This window comes from Trachemys scripta, chromosome 4, assembly GCF_013100865.1.
Source record: "Trachemys scripta elegans isolate TJP31775 chromosome 4, CAS_Tse_1.0, whole genome shotgun sequence".
Taxonomy (NCBI): Eukaryota; Metazoa; Chordata; order Testudines; family Emydidae; genus Trachemys; species Trachemys scripta.
The window spans coordinates 140,179,494-140,198,844 of record NC_048301.1 but is presented as its reverse complement, the minus strand read 5'-3'; the positions used below and the strand labels follow the sequence as shown (position 1 = coordinate 140,198,844).

Below are 19,351 nucleotides of genomic sequence, written 5' to 3'. Positions count from 1 at the left end.
GGAAGCACCGGCCGGGGGTGGTCTACGTGGTGGTGTACATGGAGAACCGGGCGGCCCCGCGGAGAGGACCATTTCGGGGAGGTGGGGCAGTGGTGCGGGATCCATGGAAGAATTATCTGCTGCTGCAGATCAAGGAGATAAAGGAAAAGTACCAGGCCAGGGCCATCTGAGCAGCAGGATCTGCCAGGAGCAGGCGCTAGGGAACGGTGCCCAGGGCCGGGGGAACCAGAGCCCCGTCCCCTCCCCTAACCACGGGTCCACATTTCTCCTCCCGGTGCTCAGCGCCATTGGCCTTCCCTTCCCCACTCCCAACTTGACCCCAAAACCATGTGATTGGCGTAGAAATCATGAGGTTTTAAGCAATAATAAATGTTGGTTCCGAACGTTTACGGGGCGCTCGGGTCAGGTTTTCAAACTTTTCTTCACGATCAGGAGGGTGTGACGTTATTAACACAAACTGGGACCGTATCAATCATTGTTGCAACCAAGGTCGTGTAGTGGCACCAAATCTTGTATTAAGAGGGGTTAAATAAAGTGTCTAAGACAAGGTTATGGTTTGCTGGTTATGATTTTGCTATCTGTGTGTGTATCAATGTTGTAGTTGAAGTTATGAATATTGGCTCTGTACTGTCTGTATTTCAAACTTGTGCTCTGCTTCTGGGAGACACCCCAGACAAGTTTGTGTTAGCTCTGCCTAGCCTGCTTGATGGCCCATTAAGGACCATCAGCTACAACTGACCCATTGAGAGAAGCAGATACACCTGGTGACTCAGTGTGACGGAGCAGGGAGCGGGGCAGATTTAACCTGGGAATGTTGCAGGGGGATTGCAGTGGGGATGGGGGACTTCCCTTGAAGGAAGCTACCTGAGCTGTAACCTGAGCCAGGAACGGGGGTGGGGAGAATTAACACCTTCTGCCCGGGAGACCGAACAAAGGAGAGGAGGAGCTGGGGGGAGGAGGAAGAGAGGAGCTGCAGGAGGAGTTTGGTTTGGTTTCAGGTTGGGCTGGGTGGTGCAACGCAGGGAACCCCAAGCTGGGGTCTAAGCTCCCTGAACCTCCCAGAGGGACCTAATTGAGGGGGGTCTGGTCGTACCTACACGCTCTGCTTGAGACTGTGTTCCTGTCCTTAAATAAACCTTCTGCTTTACTGGCTGGTTGAGAGTCGCAGTGAATCTCAGGAAGAGGGGTGCAGGGCCCTGACTCCCCCACACTCCGTGACACTCAGCAAGGCTGGGACCTGCCTAGGGACAGACTTGGAGATTTTTCCAGGCCATGTGCTGGGTGGCTTGTCCTTGGGACAAAGGAAGCACAAGCCACATGGCAGAGGATATAAAAGGCCCTAGAAACCACCCTCCATTTTGTCTTCAATCCTGCTTCTTACCTCTGGAGGGACTTTGCTACAAACTGAAGCTTTGAACAAAGGACTGAGGACCCATTCCAGCTGGGGATGTTCCAGAGACTTGATTTGAACCTGCAGTTTATTCTATCGCTGCTACAAGCCTGAACCAAGAACTTTGCCATTACTGTATGTAATTGATTCCATTTAACCAATCCTAACTCTCATCTCGATCTTTTTCCTTTTATGAATAAACCTTTAGGTTTTAGATTCTAAAGGATTGGCAGTAGCGTGATTTGTGGGTAAGGTCTGACTTGTATATTGACCTGGGTCTGGGGCTTGGTCCTTTAGGATCAGGAGAACTCTTTTCTTTTACTGGGATATTGGTTTTCATAACCATTTGTCCCCCTAACGAGTGGCCCTGGTGGTGATACTGGGAAACTGGAGCGTCTAAGGGAATTGCTTGTGTGACTTGTGGTTAGCCAGTGGGGTGAGACCGAAGTCCTCCTAGTCTGGCTGGTTTGGTTTCCTTGGTGTGCAAAGGACCCCCAGCTATGGGCTGTGACTGCCCTGCTCTGAGCAATTTGTCCTGAATTGACACTCTCAGTTGAGTCCCGCCAAAGGCAGCATCGTTCCAGCCTCCCAAGGGGAACAGTGGGGGCAAAACCCCTGACTGGCTTCAAGCCGGCGCTGATAAGTGTGTGGAGGGGAGGAGATGATGGGACTGCCTACGATGCCGTGTGGCCAATCCATGACTGCTCGCAGCAGAGATCTCGGATGGCCGGGGATGGGGCACTAGATGGGGAGGGCTCTGAGTTACTACAGGGAATTCTGTCCCAGGCGTCCGGCTGGTGGGTCTCACCCACACGCTCAAGGTCTAACTGATCGCTGTATTTGGGGTCAGGAAGGAATTTCCCCCCAGGTCAGACTAGCTGAGACCCTGGGGGGGTTTCACCTTCCCCTGCAGCCTGGGGCCCGGGCCACTGGCAGGTTTGAACTAGAGTAAACGTCGGATTTTCTGTAACTTTTGTTGTTTTAAAAGATGTATTAATACCAGAACATTCCCAGATATCACCCAAAACGTGCTCCAGGGATGCTAAACTAAAAATTTGCATCTCAGTACGTCCTATGGCCAAGGCAGTTTTATTCCCTAATTCTCTTTGTTGTTCATACAGCAGCCAGGAGGTGGTGCTCAACCACCACCACATATTCCATGTTGCTTTTAGATTTCCCAGACCTATTTGTACCTAATCCACAATCCTAATCCTGCTGCAAGACAAGCCCAAGAAAGAAACCAACAGAACTCCACTGACCATCACCTACAGTCCTCAGTTTAAACCTCCCCAACGCATCATCAGTGATCTACAACCCATCCTGGACAATGATCCCTCACTTTCACAGACCTTGGGAGGCAGGCCAGTCCTCGCCCACAGACAACCTGCCAACCTTAAGCATATTCTCACCAGCAACCACGCATCGCACCATAACAACTCTAACTCAGGAACCAACCCATGTAACAAACCTCGATGCCAACTCTGCCCACATATCTACACCAGCAACACCATCACTGGACCTAACCAGATCAGCTACAACATCACCGGTTCATTCACCTGCACGTCCACCAATGTTATATATGCCATCATAGGCCAGCAATGCCCCTCTGCTATGTACATTGGCCAAACTGGACAGTCACTACGCAAGAGGATAAATGGACACAAGTCAGATATCAGGAATGGCAATATACAAAAACCTGTAGGAGAACACTTCAACCTCCCTGGCCACACAATAGCAGATGTAAAGGTAGCCATCTAACAGCAAAAAAAACTTCAGGACCAGACTCCAAAGAGAAACTGCTGAGCTCCAGTTCATTTGCAAATTTGACACCATCAGATCAGGATTAAACAAAGACTGTGAATGGCTATCCAACTACAGAAACAGTTTCTCCTCCCTTGGTGTTCACACCTCAACTGCTAGCTTAGCACCTCACCCTCCCTGATTGAACTAACCTCGTTATCTCTAGACTGATTCTTGCCAACATATTTATACCTGCCCCTGGAACTTTCCATTACTTGCGTCTGACGAAGTGGGCATTCACCCACGAAAGTTTATGCTCCAATACATCTGTTAGTCTTAAAGGTGCCACAGGACCCTCTGTTGCTAATCACAGTGTTATCTGCCTGCTTGTGAATGAGAAGATCTTGCAGTTGTGACAAGGAACTTAACTTATTCTTAATTACCTCCAGGTTGACAGTATTTATAATCCCTGCTCCCAGACCAGTCCCTCCTAGTATGGTGTCCGCTCCCTGAGGATGTTTCCCTGGTAACAGACCGGCATCCCTTGATCTCTGCCCAGCCATCCTTTCCCTGCTCCCTCCCCTGCCCCCAGAGAAACAGGACACCCCCCCGGCAGCGCCAGGAACACAGCCAAGGCAAGGTGGGGGCAGGGTGGGGCGAGGGGTCAGGGCTTACGGCCGCAGGGTCAGTCCGTGGGACGCCCCGGGGGGACTCTGCCCTGGCCCAGATGCCCTCAGCGGCAGTTGCCTGTGGTGGCAGGTTTGGCTCCAGCTGGGCAGGAAAACGCCGGCACCAGGACCCGGCTCCTCTGTCTCGGCGTCACCGCACCACTCGCAGGCGGGTGTCCCGGAGCCCAGGGTCTGGCCTATGCCCAGCCTGTGACCAGTCCCTTACGGTGACCCTAAGCAGGTCGGGCCCTAAGGACCCACCCGGCTCCCTGGGGCAGGCCTGGGGACCCCCAGACTGGGCCTTGGGCACCAGCGACCCCCATCTCTCTCTGGGGCTCCAGGCAGTGAATCCAGCCACGCCAGACCCAGGAGCAATGAAAGCTGCCGAAAAGTGGGGGGCCCGAGGGCCCGAAGTGTCGCCCCCCACCCCCGGGTTCTGCTCTCGCACCGTCTCTAGCAGGGCCCCATCAGTGAACCAGACCCCAGCGGGTCCCACCCTTCCTCCAGGGTCGACCACGCAGCCTCCCCACCCCCCCCCGACCATCATGTTCTCGTCTGACCTCCTGCCCCAGAACCTCCCCCCCACCCCGGTGACAGACCCCCAACCTCTGGCTGAGTCACGGACGCCCCCACATCCTGGGTTACAGACAGTGAGAGAGACTCCCCCACGGACACTCGCTCTAGCCTGCGAGTGACCCCGCCCCACGCTGGAAGCAAACACCCCCCAGGCCTTGGCCAGCCTGACCGGGGGAAATTCCTTCCCGACCCCAAACACAGCCAGCAGCTGGACCCTGAGCGCCTGGACCAGCCCCCGCGGCCGGACGCCTGGGAGAGACGCGTCTGCAGTAACTCCGAGCCCTGCCCGGCCAGTCCACTGAGCCCGGCCCTGGCTGCTGGCCGGGACACACCCAGCCCAGGGGTCCCGGGGGGCCCAGAGCCCGGCCACGCTTCAGCAAGCACCATTATAGCCTCTCCCTGTACCCACGCTGGCAGGGTCGCCTGGGCTAGTCCTTCAATGACCCCCTGCGGCTGGAACGGGGCCTGCAAACTGCAGTCGGAGCCGTGGCAGCCGTGGGAGGGGAGCCTCCCCCCGGCCCCCAGCAGCCAGTCACGGAGGCAGGAACCCACCGCTGCAACGCACGGGGGTAAGAGGAGAGATCAACAACGGGGGGAGGCAGAAAGGCCTGGGACAGCGATGGGGCAACACCCCTGCCCCGGCTGCCTCCGGAAACACAGCCCCACCCCCATGGGACTGAAGCCTCCCTAGGGGCCAGGGGCCAAGAACCATCTTGACCAGGGGCTGGCCAAAGAAAGCCAGTGTGAGGGCACAAGAGACCAGGCTCAGACAGCGAGGCGACACACACACCCTGCCCTGCGAGCAAACTGTCCTTCCCCCCATGTATCAGGGGGTAGCCTGTTAGTCTGTATCTACAAAAACAACAAGGAGTCTGGTGGCACCTTAAAGACTAACAGATTTATTTGGGCCTAAGCTTTCGTGAGTAAAAACCTCACTTCTTCGGATGCAATATATAGGGGGAAACTGAGGCACGCAGCAGACTTAAAAAAAAAAAGCTATAGAAGATTCCCAGTTCGTCCCACTCAGTCCTTTGCCCTCCTCGCACAGTGGGACGAAGCCCAGAGGCGTGCACAGGCCCCACGAACATATCACTAGAATTCCCATCGTTGTCACAGCGCCTGTGGAGCGACAGCGGAGACGTGCTGTGGGCGGCCGCTGTTCTTTGGGAGCCTCCGTGGCCAAAGCCCGGCCTCGCGGTCTAGCAGGAAAGCAGCTTGCAGGCAGGAGACCCATGCCAAAGGGGGCAGGTTTGTATTTCATTAAACCCAGTGACACCAAGGAGGGGCCAATGGATTCGTTTTCCGCGCTGCACAGGCTGGCCTTTGGGTTGGTGACCCTGCTAGCAAGCCGAGCGGCTCGCGCCACAGTTACCTTGCGCGCGATCTCGGCACACTGGGGAGCACCTCGAGTCCTTTGCCACTGTGGAGCATCCCGTGGGCAGCATGTGCTTCATCTTCCTCTTGCCACTGTGGCCAACGCTGGGCATCAAGCCTTGGCCCTTGGAGCTGCTGCGAGCTCGGTTATCGATACCGCTTGGTTTACGCCCGTCGCGTAGCCTGGCTGATGGCGGCTGAACGTCTTGGTTCCCCAGGGCTCTGAGTGCAGGCCAGGTGATAGTGCCTGTGCCCACGGGTGGGTGGTTTCCCGGTGACGCCCGCTGGCCTCTCCCAGGACGGATGTTGTACTTAAAGTACTGCACAGGATCTTTTCAGGGGGAATAAGACAAAACGCCACATTTATTAGTAATACATGTATTCATTAACACTGTATCATATGCATATAATATATTACACTTACACTCACACACACACAAACACACTCCGTCTTGTTGTTACCAATTAGTTGCTCCCCTTAACTTCACTGGCCAGGTGAGTTAGATGGGGGAGAGGGTGGAGCCGGGCTTCTGCCGATCCGGATCGATGCTCCCATGTTGACAAGACGAGACCCGGGGTCCTCTGCAAGACACCTCACTTTTATAGCAGCTTTCCTCTTATGCAAATCTATACCAGATTCAAACTCTGTGTCTGTGTCCACTGGTCCTTTGTGCTGCTTTCTTTTGAGTGTTGTCCCAATGCTGCAAAGAGGGTGTTTCCAAAAGAAGGTGCTTGCTTCTAACCCCCGAGGCCGTTGGTATGTCTGCTTGTCTTTAATGAGCCCACTTGACACGTTTTATTGTCCTTGGGTCTGGCTCCCAGCCCCTCTCCAACAGTTGAGGCTGTCTGGAGGTGCTGCCTTCCATGCCTTGCTCATCCACACCTCATTCATTCAACAGGGCAATTGATTAAGGGGGCGGGGGGAGAGCTCTTGTTCTACTGCTAGCAAAAAGAAATTTTTCTTTTATCTTATTTTATCCTTAGGGGCTATAATATTATACGAAGGGCAATGCAAAGTTTCTAAATGCAGACTAACACGGCTACCCCCTGATACTTGACAACATGCAAGGCACTAAATTTAGCCGTATGGAGTGGAAATCCATCAACCTCAACAAAAAACTTGCACAGATACAGACAGACATCATCTTCCTCTCCAAATGCAAACAGATGGACATCATACCAAAAGGACTGAAGGTAAAAAATCCATTGCAATCAACATACTACACTGAGTATGGTGAGAGACTGTGCCACACACTCTCAAAGAAACTGAGGAACCACCTGATCAGCATCCTGTACAGCAGACAGGAGAAGATCAAGAATGAGCTCTCAGAACTGGAGACTCTCATACAATACCAGCCTTCTACACAAACTTCCACGTGGCTGGACTTTACAAAAATGAGACAAGCCATTTACAATGCACATTTCACTTCTCTACAGAGGAAAAAGGACTGTAAGCTATCTAAACTAATACCTGCCACTGGGGGCTATAACAATGGTACCCTCAACTCATCTAACAACATTGTCAATCTTTCCAACCACACACTTAGCCCAGCAGAAGAGTCTGTCCTATCTCGGGGACTCTCTTTCTGTCCCACCATCCCCACGAACATGATACAGTTCTGCGGTGATTTGGAAGCCTACTTTCGTCGTCTCCGACTCAAGGAATATTTTCAACGCACCACTGAACAGTGCACTGACCCACAGGAACCTTCCTACCAACACTACAAGAAGAGCAACTCTGCGTGGACTCCTCCTGATGGTCAAAATGACAGACTGGACCTCTACATAGAGTGTTTCCGCAGACGTGCACAGGCTGAAATTGTGGACAAACAACATCACTTGTCCCATAACCTCAGCCGTACAGAACGCAATGCCATCCACAGCCTCAGAAACAACTCTGACATTATCATCAAAGGGGCTGACAAAGGAGGTGCTGTAGTCATAATGAACAGGTCAGATTATGAACAGGAGGCTGCCAGGCAACTCTCCAAGACCACATTCTACAGGCCACTATCCTCTGATCCCACTGAGGAATACCAAAAGAAACTACACCATCTGCTCAAGAAACTCCCAGCTACAGTACGGGAACAAATCTACATGGACACACCCCCAGAACCCCGACCAGGGGTATTCTATCTGCTACCCAAGATCCATAAACCCGGAAACCCTGGATGCCCCATCATCTCAGGCATTGGTACTCTGACAGCAGGATTATCTGGCTATTTGGACACTCTCCTCAGACCCTATGCTACCAGCACTCCCAGCTATCTTCGAGACACCACCGACTTCCTGAGGAAACTACAGTGCATTGACGTTCTTCCTGAAAACACCATCCTGGCCACCATGGATGTAGAAGCACTTTATACCAATATTCCACATGAGGATGGACTACAAGCTGTCAGGAACAGTATCCCTGATGAGGCCACAGCAAGCCTGGTGGCTGAGCTTTGTGACTTTGTCCTCACCCACAACCACTTCAGATTTGGGGACAACTTATACCTTCAAGTCAGTGGCACTGCTATGGGTACCCGCATGGCCCCACAGTATGCCAACATTTTTATGGCTGACTTAGAACAACGCTTCCTCAGCTCTCGTCCCCTAGTGCCCCTCCTCTACTTGCGCTACATTGATGACATCTTCATCATATGGACCCACGGAAAGGAGGCCCTTGAAGAATTCCACCTGGACTTCAACAATTTCCACCCCACCATCAACCTCAGCCTGGACCAGTCCACACAAGAGATCCACTTCCTGGACACTACAGTACAAATAAGTGATGGTCACATAAACACCACCCTATACCGGAAACCTACTGACCGCTATACGTACCTACATGCCTCCAGCTTCCATCCAAGACACATCATACGATCCATTGTCTACAGCCAAGCCCTAAGATACAACCGAATTTGCTCCAACCCCTCAGACAGAGACAAACACCTACAAGATCTTTATCAAGCATTCGTAAAACTACAATACCCACCTGGGGAAGTGAGGAAACAGATTGACAGAGCAAGACGGGTACCCAGAAATCACCTACTACAGGACAGGCCCAACAAGGACAATAACAGAACACCACTGGCCATCACATACAGCCCCCAGCTAAAACCTCTCCAGCGCATTATCCACGACCTACAACCTATCCTGGAAAATGATCCCTCACTCTCACAGACCTTGGGAGGCAGGCCAGTCCTTGCTTACAGACAACCCCCCAACCTGAAGCAAATACTCACCAGCAACTACACACCACACCACAGAAACACCAACCTAGGAACCTATCCCTGTAGCAAACCTCGTTGCCTACTCTGTCCCCATATCTACTCTGGCAACAGCATCAGAGGACCCAACCACATCAGCCACACCATCAGGGGCTCATTCACCTGCACATCCACTAATGTCATATATGCCATCATGTGCCAGCAATGCCCCTCTGCCATGTACATTGGCCAAACCGGACAGTCCCTCCGCAAAAGAATAAATGGACACAAATCGGACATCAGGAATGGTAACATACACAAGCCAGTAAGTGAACACTTCAATCTCCCTGGTCATTCTATCACAGATTTAAAAGTCACTGTCATTGAACAAAAAAACTTCAGAAACAGACTTCAAAGAGAAACAGCAGAACTAAAATTCATTTGCAAATTCAACACCATTAATCTGGGCTTGAATAGGGATTGGGAGTGGCTGGCTCACTACAGAAGCAGCTTTTCCTCTCCTGGAATTGACACCTCCTCATCTATTATTGGGAGTGGACTACATCCACCCTGATTGAATTGGCCTTGTCAACACTGGTTCGCCACTTGTGAAGTAACTCCCTGCTCTCCATGTGTTTGTATATAATGCCTGCATCTGTAGCTTTCACTCTATGCATCCGAAGAAGTGAGGTTTTTACTCACGAAAGCTTATGCCCAAATAAATCTGTTAGTCTTTAAGGTGCCACCAGACTCTTTGTTGTTTTTGTAGATACAGACTAACACGGCTACCCCCTGATACTTGACAAGTTTCTAAATGAGGCTTTGATACAAAGTCCCATGAAAACAGAGGTCACACGTGGGTAGACCCACCACAAGATTATATGAAGAGGCACAATGTAAAGTTATATGAAAAATTATCAGAGATTGATCTACATTGTCCCCCTTTTGACCTCTCAAGAACAATTCTTGAGTGGTCACCATATAAATTTTTTGTATTTGTTGCAAACAAACCAAACAATTATAACCAGGTGAATATAACTAAAACCATTACAATTGACTAAACCCCAGATATAACATAAACACAAATGCAAACAATTATAATTATAATAATTGGAAATACAACAAAACCATTACCATTCCAATAATTGGGTACATTGACAAACAAAATGAGGCCCAAGTTTGATGCTGCAATAGCCATCAAACAATAAAAGTCACTGAGGTCAGGACCTTCTTAAGCACACACAACAAATAAGATTTTGTAGGAGTACCACAGTTGTTAGGCAAGGTTAAGCTGATTTGGACTTAAACTAACGTTTAGTTGCCAAAATGTTGTAGAATTTCCCATTTTTAACAGTTGTTTTTAAGAGGTTTTTGGGGACCTGAAAGATGGGGCCATACAATTATGGGCCAAGGTTTTACAGGTTATGGGGGCCCAAGAACTACCCTTCAGGGCTTGGGGAAATAGAACCAGAGTGCATAGAGGAAAGTGTGGAATTAATAATAATACAAGCAAATGTAACTAACAATACAAATGTATTAATAACAAAAATTAACAACAAAATGACTATTAGAGAACCTGACAAAACAAAACAAAATAACCCTGATGCCCTGGGGACCAAAGTTTTTTGGACACAAGGGGTGATTGATAAGTTGGATGGAGATGGGGGGAAGTAGAGAGAGGAAAAGACATTTGCCCTGTCTAGTGTAGTATTTTCTCTTTTTCTGGACCCAATGCTAGCACAGGACACCACTAGAGACAGACACAGAACATGCAACACAGAACACTGAACACAGACTTTGTCATGACACTATAAACATGGTATTTTATAACTCTTCAGCTGGTACCAGCTCTCCTGATGTTCTGGGTCAGAGCCTGAAAGATAGAAGCTTGGAAACAAATTAGCACAGTGCTTTCACCCTGGCAGAACCTGCTTGGTCTCTGCCACAGTGTGTTTGGTACTTGGGGCTGCACAAATGCTAATTAAGTGGTGCATTTCTTGTGAGTGTAAATCCTCCCTTTCTCTCAGTAAAAGGGCGTTAACACAGAAGCAGGCACTGTTTCAACGGCATTTTGGCCCTGGGAGGAGGAATTTACCCAAATATCCCAAATAACCCCCTTTCCAATCTCCAGAGGGGTCCCAAAGGTTTGCCCCCTTTTGGGGTCTTGAATGTTTTTTCTTCTGATGTTACTGCTGCTGTAAGATTTGAGAGTGCTGTTTTAACTCTCTGTACCCAACCTGTTTTTTAGTTTATTTATTGCTTGTCTGGGCCCGATCCTGCTTTTTTTAATAGACAGTTTCTTTTCATGGGCACAAGCCTTGTTCCACTACCAATTTAGCAAGGAGGGTGGGCTTTCCAACTAGCCCCCACCCTTCCTGGTTTTGTTTCTTAAACATTTTTTTCAAAATTGTGAAATTACCACAATATTACTTTCAAAAAAACCGAAACAAACAAACATAAACTACACTACACTGCCCAAACGCCTATATTTTTCAGAGTTTGGTTTAACAGAACAAGATCTGCATCTTATGTTTTTAACCTACTCTGGCCCAGAGGGAGAGCCGCTAAGCCTCCCTCTGTATTACTCGGTCTGCTACCACCGAGGGTTCATACACCAATTATACAAATCCTTCCCCGGATCAGAGTGAGAAACACTAAGTTCTCCTCTTTAGCTCAGTCTTTCTACGGCTGAGGGTGTATGTACCTCTACAACACAATTTAAACCTAAACTCCTATATCCTTCAGAGTTTGGTTAATTAACTGAAAGTTTACGCTCTTTTTCCTATAGTGCCAGGCTTGGTAAAGCTGGCGGTGTGCACACCAGTTTTATAATAACTGTGGATTCTATGCTTGCTCCCCCTTTCGCATTCTCCACCAAAATGTTGTACTTAAAGTACTGCACAGGATCTTTTTAACTTCACTGGCCAGGTGAGTTAGATGGGGGAGGGGGTGGAGCCGGGCTTCTGCTGATCCGGATCGATGCTCCCATGTTGACAAGACGAGACCCGGGGTCCTCTGCAAGACACCTCACTTTTATAGCAGTTTTCCTCTTATGCAAATCTATACCAGATTCAAACTCTGTGTCTGTGTCCACTGGTCCTTTGTGCTGCTTTCTTTTGAGTGTTGTCCCAATGCTGCAAAGAGGGTGTTTCCAAAAGAAGGTGCTTGCTTCTAACCCCCGAGGCCGTCGGTATGTCTGCTTGTCTTTAATGAGCCCACTTGACACGTTTTATTGTCCTTGGGTCTGGCTCCCAGCCCCTCTCCAACAGTTGAGGCTGTCTGAAGGTGCTGCCTTCCATGCCTTGCTCATTCACACCTCATTCATTCAACAGGACGATTAATTAAAAGGGGGGGGAGAGCTCTTGTTCTACTGCTAGCAAAAAAATTGTTTTCTTTTATCTTACTCTATCCTTAGGGGCTATAATATTATACCAAGGGCAATGCAAAGTTTCTAAATGAGGCTTTGATACAAAGTCCCATGAAAACAGAGGTCACACGTGGGTAGACCCACCACAAGGTTATATAAAAAGGCACAATGTAAAGTCATATAAAAATTATCAAAAATTTATCTACACGGACCTCGCGGGTTTCCCCCACTCACGCGCTCCGTGGGTCGCACATAGGGTGACCAGATGTCCTGATTTTATAGGGACAGTCCTGATTTTTGGGTCTTTTTCATATATAGACTCCTATTACCCCCCACCCCCGTCCTGATTTTTCACACTTGCTGCCTGGTCACCCTAGTCGCACAGCTGCAGTGCCCAGCAGGACAATCAGCACCGCAATGGCCACGTACCCAAGGGTTAGCCCCAGGATGACGTACGGCTCCTCGGGTCGGCTCCCTTCCTCCGAGGCTGTGAAGAGAAAGTCAGACTCAGGTCCCCATGTGGCCCTGGGTGGTTCAAGCTATTCTGTTGGCTGGGTTGATGGCTACAGCCCCCCCCCAGGGACCCAGCAACGGAGCCGGACGGGGGGACGAGAGGAACCTGTGCCCGAGCCGAGGGCCAGGTCTGGGGCACCCGCAAGGTCAGCAACACGGGGGCAGTCGGGTATCCTGGCTACGGGCACCGTACCGGTTAACGAGCGCCGGGGGGACATGGTCAGGGGAACCGTTTGCCCTGGGAATAGTGACGTGGGGCCTGGGAACGTGTCGGGTTTGGCAGGAAAAGGCAAAATGAAGGAGTTTCACTTCTGCATTCGGTACGGTAAAACCTGGTTTGCTTCACCTGAGGTCCTTCAGTTTTCGTTCTACTTTCTAGTCTATTGCTTGGGTCGGAGTGTGATAATCGGCGCTATGTATGGACTGCCCCGCCAGCGCTCGCAATGCCTGTGGAGCTGATGTTAATGGATTAACCCTGCTGAAGCAGAACCCGTCAATGTTTTCCACGTTGAAATGTTTCTGAATTCTGGCTCTGTGGGAAATTTCGGCTTTTCATGCCGAAGCCAACGGCTCCGGTGATGGGCAGGGCCCAAGCACACATCCCCCCTGCCCCCGACCTCCAGCTTGCGGAGGGGGTGGTATTTTCTGCTTGCATCCGGTTAAGTTGTCACCCCAAACCCCAGAGAGCGGTGACGACGGGGCGCGGGGGAAGGGGGCTCTCGCCCCACAGCACTGACGCCCGCCCACGTCTGCCCCCGGGGATTGTGGGTAGCGTCCCGGCCCCGCTCACCTGGGAGGGTCTTGCAGACGCTCATGTTCTGCTGCAGGGGCCGGTGGCTCAGGGCGCAGCAGACGGACCCCCCGGGGCGGGGCGTCAGCGACAGGCTGCTCCACACCTCGAAGGCCCCCTGTCTGCTCCGCTGCAGCTCCACCGGCTCGTCCTGGCTCAGCCGGGTCCCGTTCCCATCGTGCCACGTTATCTCGGGCTGGGGGTAACCCCCCACGGAGCGGCACTGCAGGGCCAGCCGTCCCCCAGCCCGGGAGAGCACGGCGAGCTGCGGGGGCTCGTACGGGGCTGGGAAAGGAGAGATCCATAAATGCAGGAACACGGGAATTGCTGGGTGAGGTTCTCCTGTCTGGGGCATGTGGGGGGCTGGCCTGGGCCTGTCAGATCTAGGACTACCAACAGTGTGAGATATGAGCCGCCCCCCAACCCCGCAGTGCAATTCTCCTGGGGTCCCCCCGGCCAGTGCAGGGAACACGTGGGGTGTGTTGTAATACCTGGGCTGACAACGCTGCCCTGACCGTGGGCGTGAGAGCTCACGCCGTGAGCCCCCAGCCCGCACCAGCAACAACCAATGGGAGCAGCACGGCAGGGAGACGCAAGGACTGACTTAGCCGTGTCGGGATCAGGAGAGACGTGCCATCCAAACGACATCAAAACCCTGTGATATGGGGCCGATCACAGGGCGCGTCTGTCCTCATTGCACCCACCGCCGCCAGGTAAAGAAACAGACCTTAAACTCTTTAAAGAGAATGTTCCTTCTGGCCGGGAACCACTTACCAACAGTGGTGACAGTGAAATCCCTACGTCTCTATTGTTTTGCCTTTACGGTTCCCACGTCTCTGTGGTTTATTTGTAGGGTTCTGTCCGTTGCAGAACTAATTTGGTAAGGTGTAAAACAATGAAAGTGGTGGGGTATGATTGTGTAAAGAATTGTTTTACATGATGGTAGGATTGGTTAGTGATATTTTAGCAACTCCAGGACACAGCCCCAGAGATCAGAGCTGTCAGACCTCAACGCCCTGCCAATCACAGTGTACAGGAAACTGGACTCCCCCCAGATGACCTGATCCTGACTGGCCAGCAGGAAAAGTTCACCTGCCTTATTGGGAGTGGTGAGCGTTGTCTGCATAGCGTGTGCCGTCTGGTTTGGGGATTGTTAATAAAGAGACGTTACGTAGGATATTACTGTGTAAGGCTCTTTCACTGGTAAAAGACCCCGTAAACCCACAAAAGATTAAGCCCTGAGCCCACAGGGAAAGGGGGTTTGCCCGAAGCCCACGGAGGAGTAGAGCCTGGAGCCTCAGAGGGGTAAAGTTCGGTGCCTTTCGCCTGGAGCCCGAGGGACTGGGAAAAGGTGAGGTGTCCTAGAGTGTCTGCGACAGAGAGTTTTGTGTGGGTAACACCCGCTGCCCTGTTTATCTGCAGAGCCAGACCCTCCCTTGCGGACCCTGCTGCCCAAGACCGCGCCTGTGGATGGGCCCAGGTGCTAGCCTGCAAGGAGCGTGCGCACCTGATCTGGGTGCAAGCGGTTACCTGCCACGTGGAGGACGATGTCCATGATGCTGTCAGCCTGGCTGTCCATGATGAAGCACCGGTACGTGCCGCTGTCCGAGGGCCGCACACCGGTCAGGCTCAGGGCCACCACCCCCTGGCGGATCCCCTGTAGGAGGAGCCGCGTCCGGCCCCTGAACTCCTCGGCCTGGTCTCCCAGCTGGTCGGCCCCCGTGTGGTAGCTGTGCACCACGGAGCCCCCCGCCGGCTCCCGCAGGAGGTGCCAGTGAACGCGCAGGTGACGCAGGTCGGCTTTTGGGGGCGCTCGGGCCCTGCACACCAGCGTGATGTCCTGGCCGGCCCGGGCCCAGAGCTGGGGGCCGTCGCTCGCCTGAGGGGCCGTGTCTGAGAGAAGGGACACACACGGGAACCCGTGGGAATGAGCCCACCACACTCAGATTGGGCCCAGGACGGCTCCTGACTTCGGAGAGCCTCGCTGCAGCCACCAGGGCCTGGTCTGCAGACGGCCCTGCGCTGACCAGGCTCCGGTGGGGCTCTGCCAAGTCAGGGGCCACACTGGAAAATCGGGGCCTTGCCGTGGGCTCTGCCCCTCTCAGTGCCTCTGTTTCCCCTCCTTCCTTTGTCTGTTCAGACTGTGAGCGCCGTGGGGGCTGCATGTCACTCTGCGTCTGGGCAGCGCCCGGCCTGACGGGGCCTGAGCTCGGTCGGGGTCGGTGCAGCGCCCAGTGCGACAGGGCCCTGATCTTCGGGGTCTGGGCAGCGCCCGGCACAAGCGGGCCCTGGTCTCGGCTTGGCCCTGGCCCCAGCAGCCCCCTTCCCAGCCGGGCTCTTGGCCTGCAGGCAGCTGCTGCGCTGCACAGAGCCGGGACCCGGAGCGGCCAGTGGCTCCCGCCCGTTCCCCGCCTGCGCCCGGCGGCCAGGGACCCCGGCCAAACGTGTGGGGGGAGACGCAGCGGGAGGACAGAGCCCCCCGCAGGTCACATGGGGCGGGGAGAACGCGGCGGCTCCATGCTGGGCACAAGGCAGGGGGTCGCCGGGCAAAGGAGACGTGGGGCGGTCACATGTCCTCCCCTGTAGCTGGAGCCCCCCGCAGTGTGGGGAGCCAGGAGTCGTCTCTGGCTGTAAGATAAAGAACAGTGCTCTCGGGCCAGGCCCCCCGCACGCGTCAGGGCAGATGGTTTCGTTTCCTGTCAGCGCAGCTGCAGCCAGCGGATCCCAGGGCCTGTGTGACTCAGTGGGGCCCCCGCACCCCTCCGCTCTCGGCTTCTAACTCACCTGGTCCCGCAGTGACCCACCCCAGCAGCACGGGACACCACAGCAGCCGCAGCATCTTGGCCGGAGGGGAGAACAGCCAGGGCCGATCCTGCCGAACGCGCAGAGCGTCTGGGGGAAGCAGCAGGGAGCGGGACGGGGCAGGAGGCAGAGGGGAAGATGGGACAAGGAAAAGAGCCGGGGCGGGGCGCTGGAGAGGGAATACTTGGGATTGTTCTGGGCCATGCCCTCTACTCATCCCGGGGGGTGCGAAGGGGGAACCCAGCCTTCCCAGCGGGACCTTGTCCTGGTTTCAGCTGGCTGGAAAGTTTTTCCTGCTGAAAATTGAAACTTTTCATTGAAAAGCCTGGAATCCCGGAGCCACCACGTGTTTCAGGTTTTTTGGCTGAAAAGTTCCAGTTTTCTGGCAGGGGAGCTGCTCTTTCTGCGCGGGAATGAACCTGGCAGATTTCCCGCAGAGCTTCTGGGGAAGAGCTGGCCTGGTTATTGAGCTCGGTGGTGGGAAGGGCCCAGGTCAGGCTTATCTCAGAGTTTAAAGGACCTTCGTAGATTAGGAATCAGAACAGCTCTCCGGGGCAGCGGGCAGGACTTGTCTGGAGGCTGCCTGTCATGGAGTCCCCGGGCGATGCTCTGGAACTGCTCCCCACGAAGCCAGTCAGGACTCTGGGGAGCCTCCTCTCCCTCGGAGCAGACTGTCTCCAGGGCAAGGAGCTCACACAGCTTCACCTCCTGGGTCTCTCCTGGGAGCATTCAGCATATGCCCCTCCGTGCGCTTCCCACAGCGAGTCCGTCCAGGCGGGGTCCTGGGGGAGCCAGAGGGTCCTGCACCCCCTGAGACGTTATGAGTGTAATATAATATTTCATTAGAAGGTGACAGGGCCAGAAAGAGTGAATTAACTCACCGACTGACCTGACCCATGGGTGAACCTAGACTGGTTAGGAAGATAGATAAATGAATAGAGCTTTGAAATGTAAGTCTGCATTTTAGAGGTAAAAGGGTAGATGTTTGCTCAGGGCTTGTGATATAAGCAAACAAGTCTTGTCTATTGCTATAGTTTTAATTCAAAGATTAAAAAAGGAATATTAATATTTAGGAAGACACTTGAGTGAAATAGTATTATTGTCTCTGTCTCTTTGAAGGTTGTGGTAACCTGGATCTGAACTGTTTAATGGATAAATGACCCTGTGCTAATTGCCAGGATATTTGGGAGAAGGAGAATTAAGCCCATTGTTTTCTCAGGCCGAAAGGCTGCTGGAAATGTATAAGACCCTGGGACACGATCCTGCTTCATCTCAGATCTGCTTTGGGTTTCAAGAGGGGGAAACCTTAAGCCACAAGGATTGAGATCCCCAGTCACTGACTGGAGCCACCCTGAATATGGACATTGGACTATAACCTCTGGACTATTTCTAAAAGGACTTTTGACAACAACAAGCTTATCTCTGCTGTGTCTGAACCTCAAGAATTGAATTCAAGTCTGTCTGTATATTGATCTGTTAACCAACACTCTCTCCCTTTTCTTTTTAATACATTTTAGTTTAGTTAATAAGAATTGACTATAGGGTGTATTTTGGGTAAGATCTAAGTTATAATTGAACCTGGGTATGTGGCTGACCCTTTGGGGTTGGAAGAACCTTTTCTTTTATATGATGAGATCAGATTGTCAGGAATCATCATCATATCTGACAGGTGTGTCTGGACGGAGGCCGGACGCTGGGCACTTTAAGGGAACCGCGTTGGTTGGACTCTGAGTAACCAGTGAGGTAATACAGAGGCTGGTTGGTAAATCTAAGTATTGGAAGATCCACCAGCATTTGGGGTTTGTCTGCCCCGTTCTGTTTGCAGTTCACGCTGATTGAGTGACCTCAGCTGGCTCCTACGGGCAGCACCGTCACACACCCCACTTCGCAGTCAGACGTGACTCTCAGCCAGCCAGTAACACAGAGGTTTATTAGATGTAGTAAGAGGAGGCCCTGAGATATAAACTTTGGTATCAGAGGCCTGGTATGAGGCCTGAGGCCTGAACTAAAGTAATGGTCAAGACTTTGCAAACATAAAGCAAAGCTAAGCTGTGAGCCAGAGGCAGGCCCTGCTCACAGAAGCTGGCAAGGAAAGGGCTGATGCTGCATAAATATATATTAATTTAACATAGTTACAGTATAAACATGGAACCAAGACACACTCTACCGGAACATTCCACAGATAACAAGGAACAGGCCGACCCATCCCAATGACGGGGCAAAAGGGTAAAATGATGGATAGAGTTGTTTTGATCGAACCAACAGGTACAGGGTGAGAGGCGGCACCTTGCCACGTAGAGGGGTCGTACCTTGCTACGTAGAGGGGTTGCACCTCAATACGTGAGGAGTGATGTGTAACTTGTTTGTACCTGTGTATAAGAATGTGTCCCTGGGGTGGTGTCTTTGTCCGGCTGAGGGGGCAGTGAAAAGTCCCGCCACTGAGCTGAGTCCATTGCCGAGCGGCACTTTCTAGCAGTATGCCCGGTAGACTAAGTAATCTACAGGGCACTGAAATTGTGTCAGGGTCGCAATAAACCTGGCCGAAGTGCCTTTATACCTTACTAGACTCTGTGGTTATTGGGGGTTCTCGTCGGGTTTGCTGTGTCAGCGATCTGCGCAGAGCTGGGGCAGCACACAGAGGTAACACACGCACGCAGCCGAGTGATATCAACAGGAGAAAGCAGAAGCACCACACCGGTAGCATCTGACAACATTAGACAACAGGAGCACGGTCTAAACCAGAGCTTGTAGGTACAGCGAACAGGACCCCTCAGTCAGGTCCATCTTGTGGGGCAGTGAGCCCAGACTCCGGCCCTGGGGCTCCCTCTGTTTCCCCAGCCAGCTCCAAACTGAGACTCTCCAGCCCCTCCTCTGGCCTTTGTCTCTTTCCGGGGCCAGGAGGTCACCTGATCTCTTTGTTCTCCAACACCTTCGGCT

The 19,351-nt window shown here is 52.4% G+C and overlaps 1 protein-coding gene across 3 annotated transcripts; it reads right to left on the bottom strand.

The window, feature by feature from the left end:
• Positions 1 to 5,343: 5,343 nt before the first annotated feature.
• LOC117876270 (CD276 antigen-like) lies at positions 5,344 to 16,794 on the bottom strand. 3 transcript variants are annotated; one of them, XM_034768250.1, is made up of 5 exons: positions 16,397 to 16,790; positions 15,143 to 15,505; positions 13,613 to 13,897; positions 12,739 to 12,796; positions 5,926 to 6,079 (listed from the first exon to the last, which is right to left on the bottom strand). In XM_034768250.1, the coding sequence occupies exons 1-5, from the start codon at positions 16,629 to 16,631 to the stop codon at positions 6,061 to 6,063; spliced, it is 960 nt and encodes a 319-aa protein (XP_034624141.1). In that variant the 5' UTR covers positions 16,632 to 16,790; the 3' UTR covers positions 5,926 to 6,060. The 3 variants fall into 3 exon arrangements, with proteins under 3 accessions (XP_034624138.1, XP_034624141.1, XP_034624139.1); XM_034768248.1 differs by lacking the exon at positions 5,926 to 6,079 and adding an exon at positions 10,992 to 11,849 and having other exon boundaries at positions 16,397 to 16,788; XM_034768247.1 differs by lacking the exon at positions 12,739 to 12,796 and having other exon boundaries at positions 5,344 to 6,079; positions 16,397 to 16,794.
• Between the last annotated feature and the right edge of the window lie 2,557 nt (positions 16,795 to 19,351).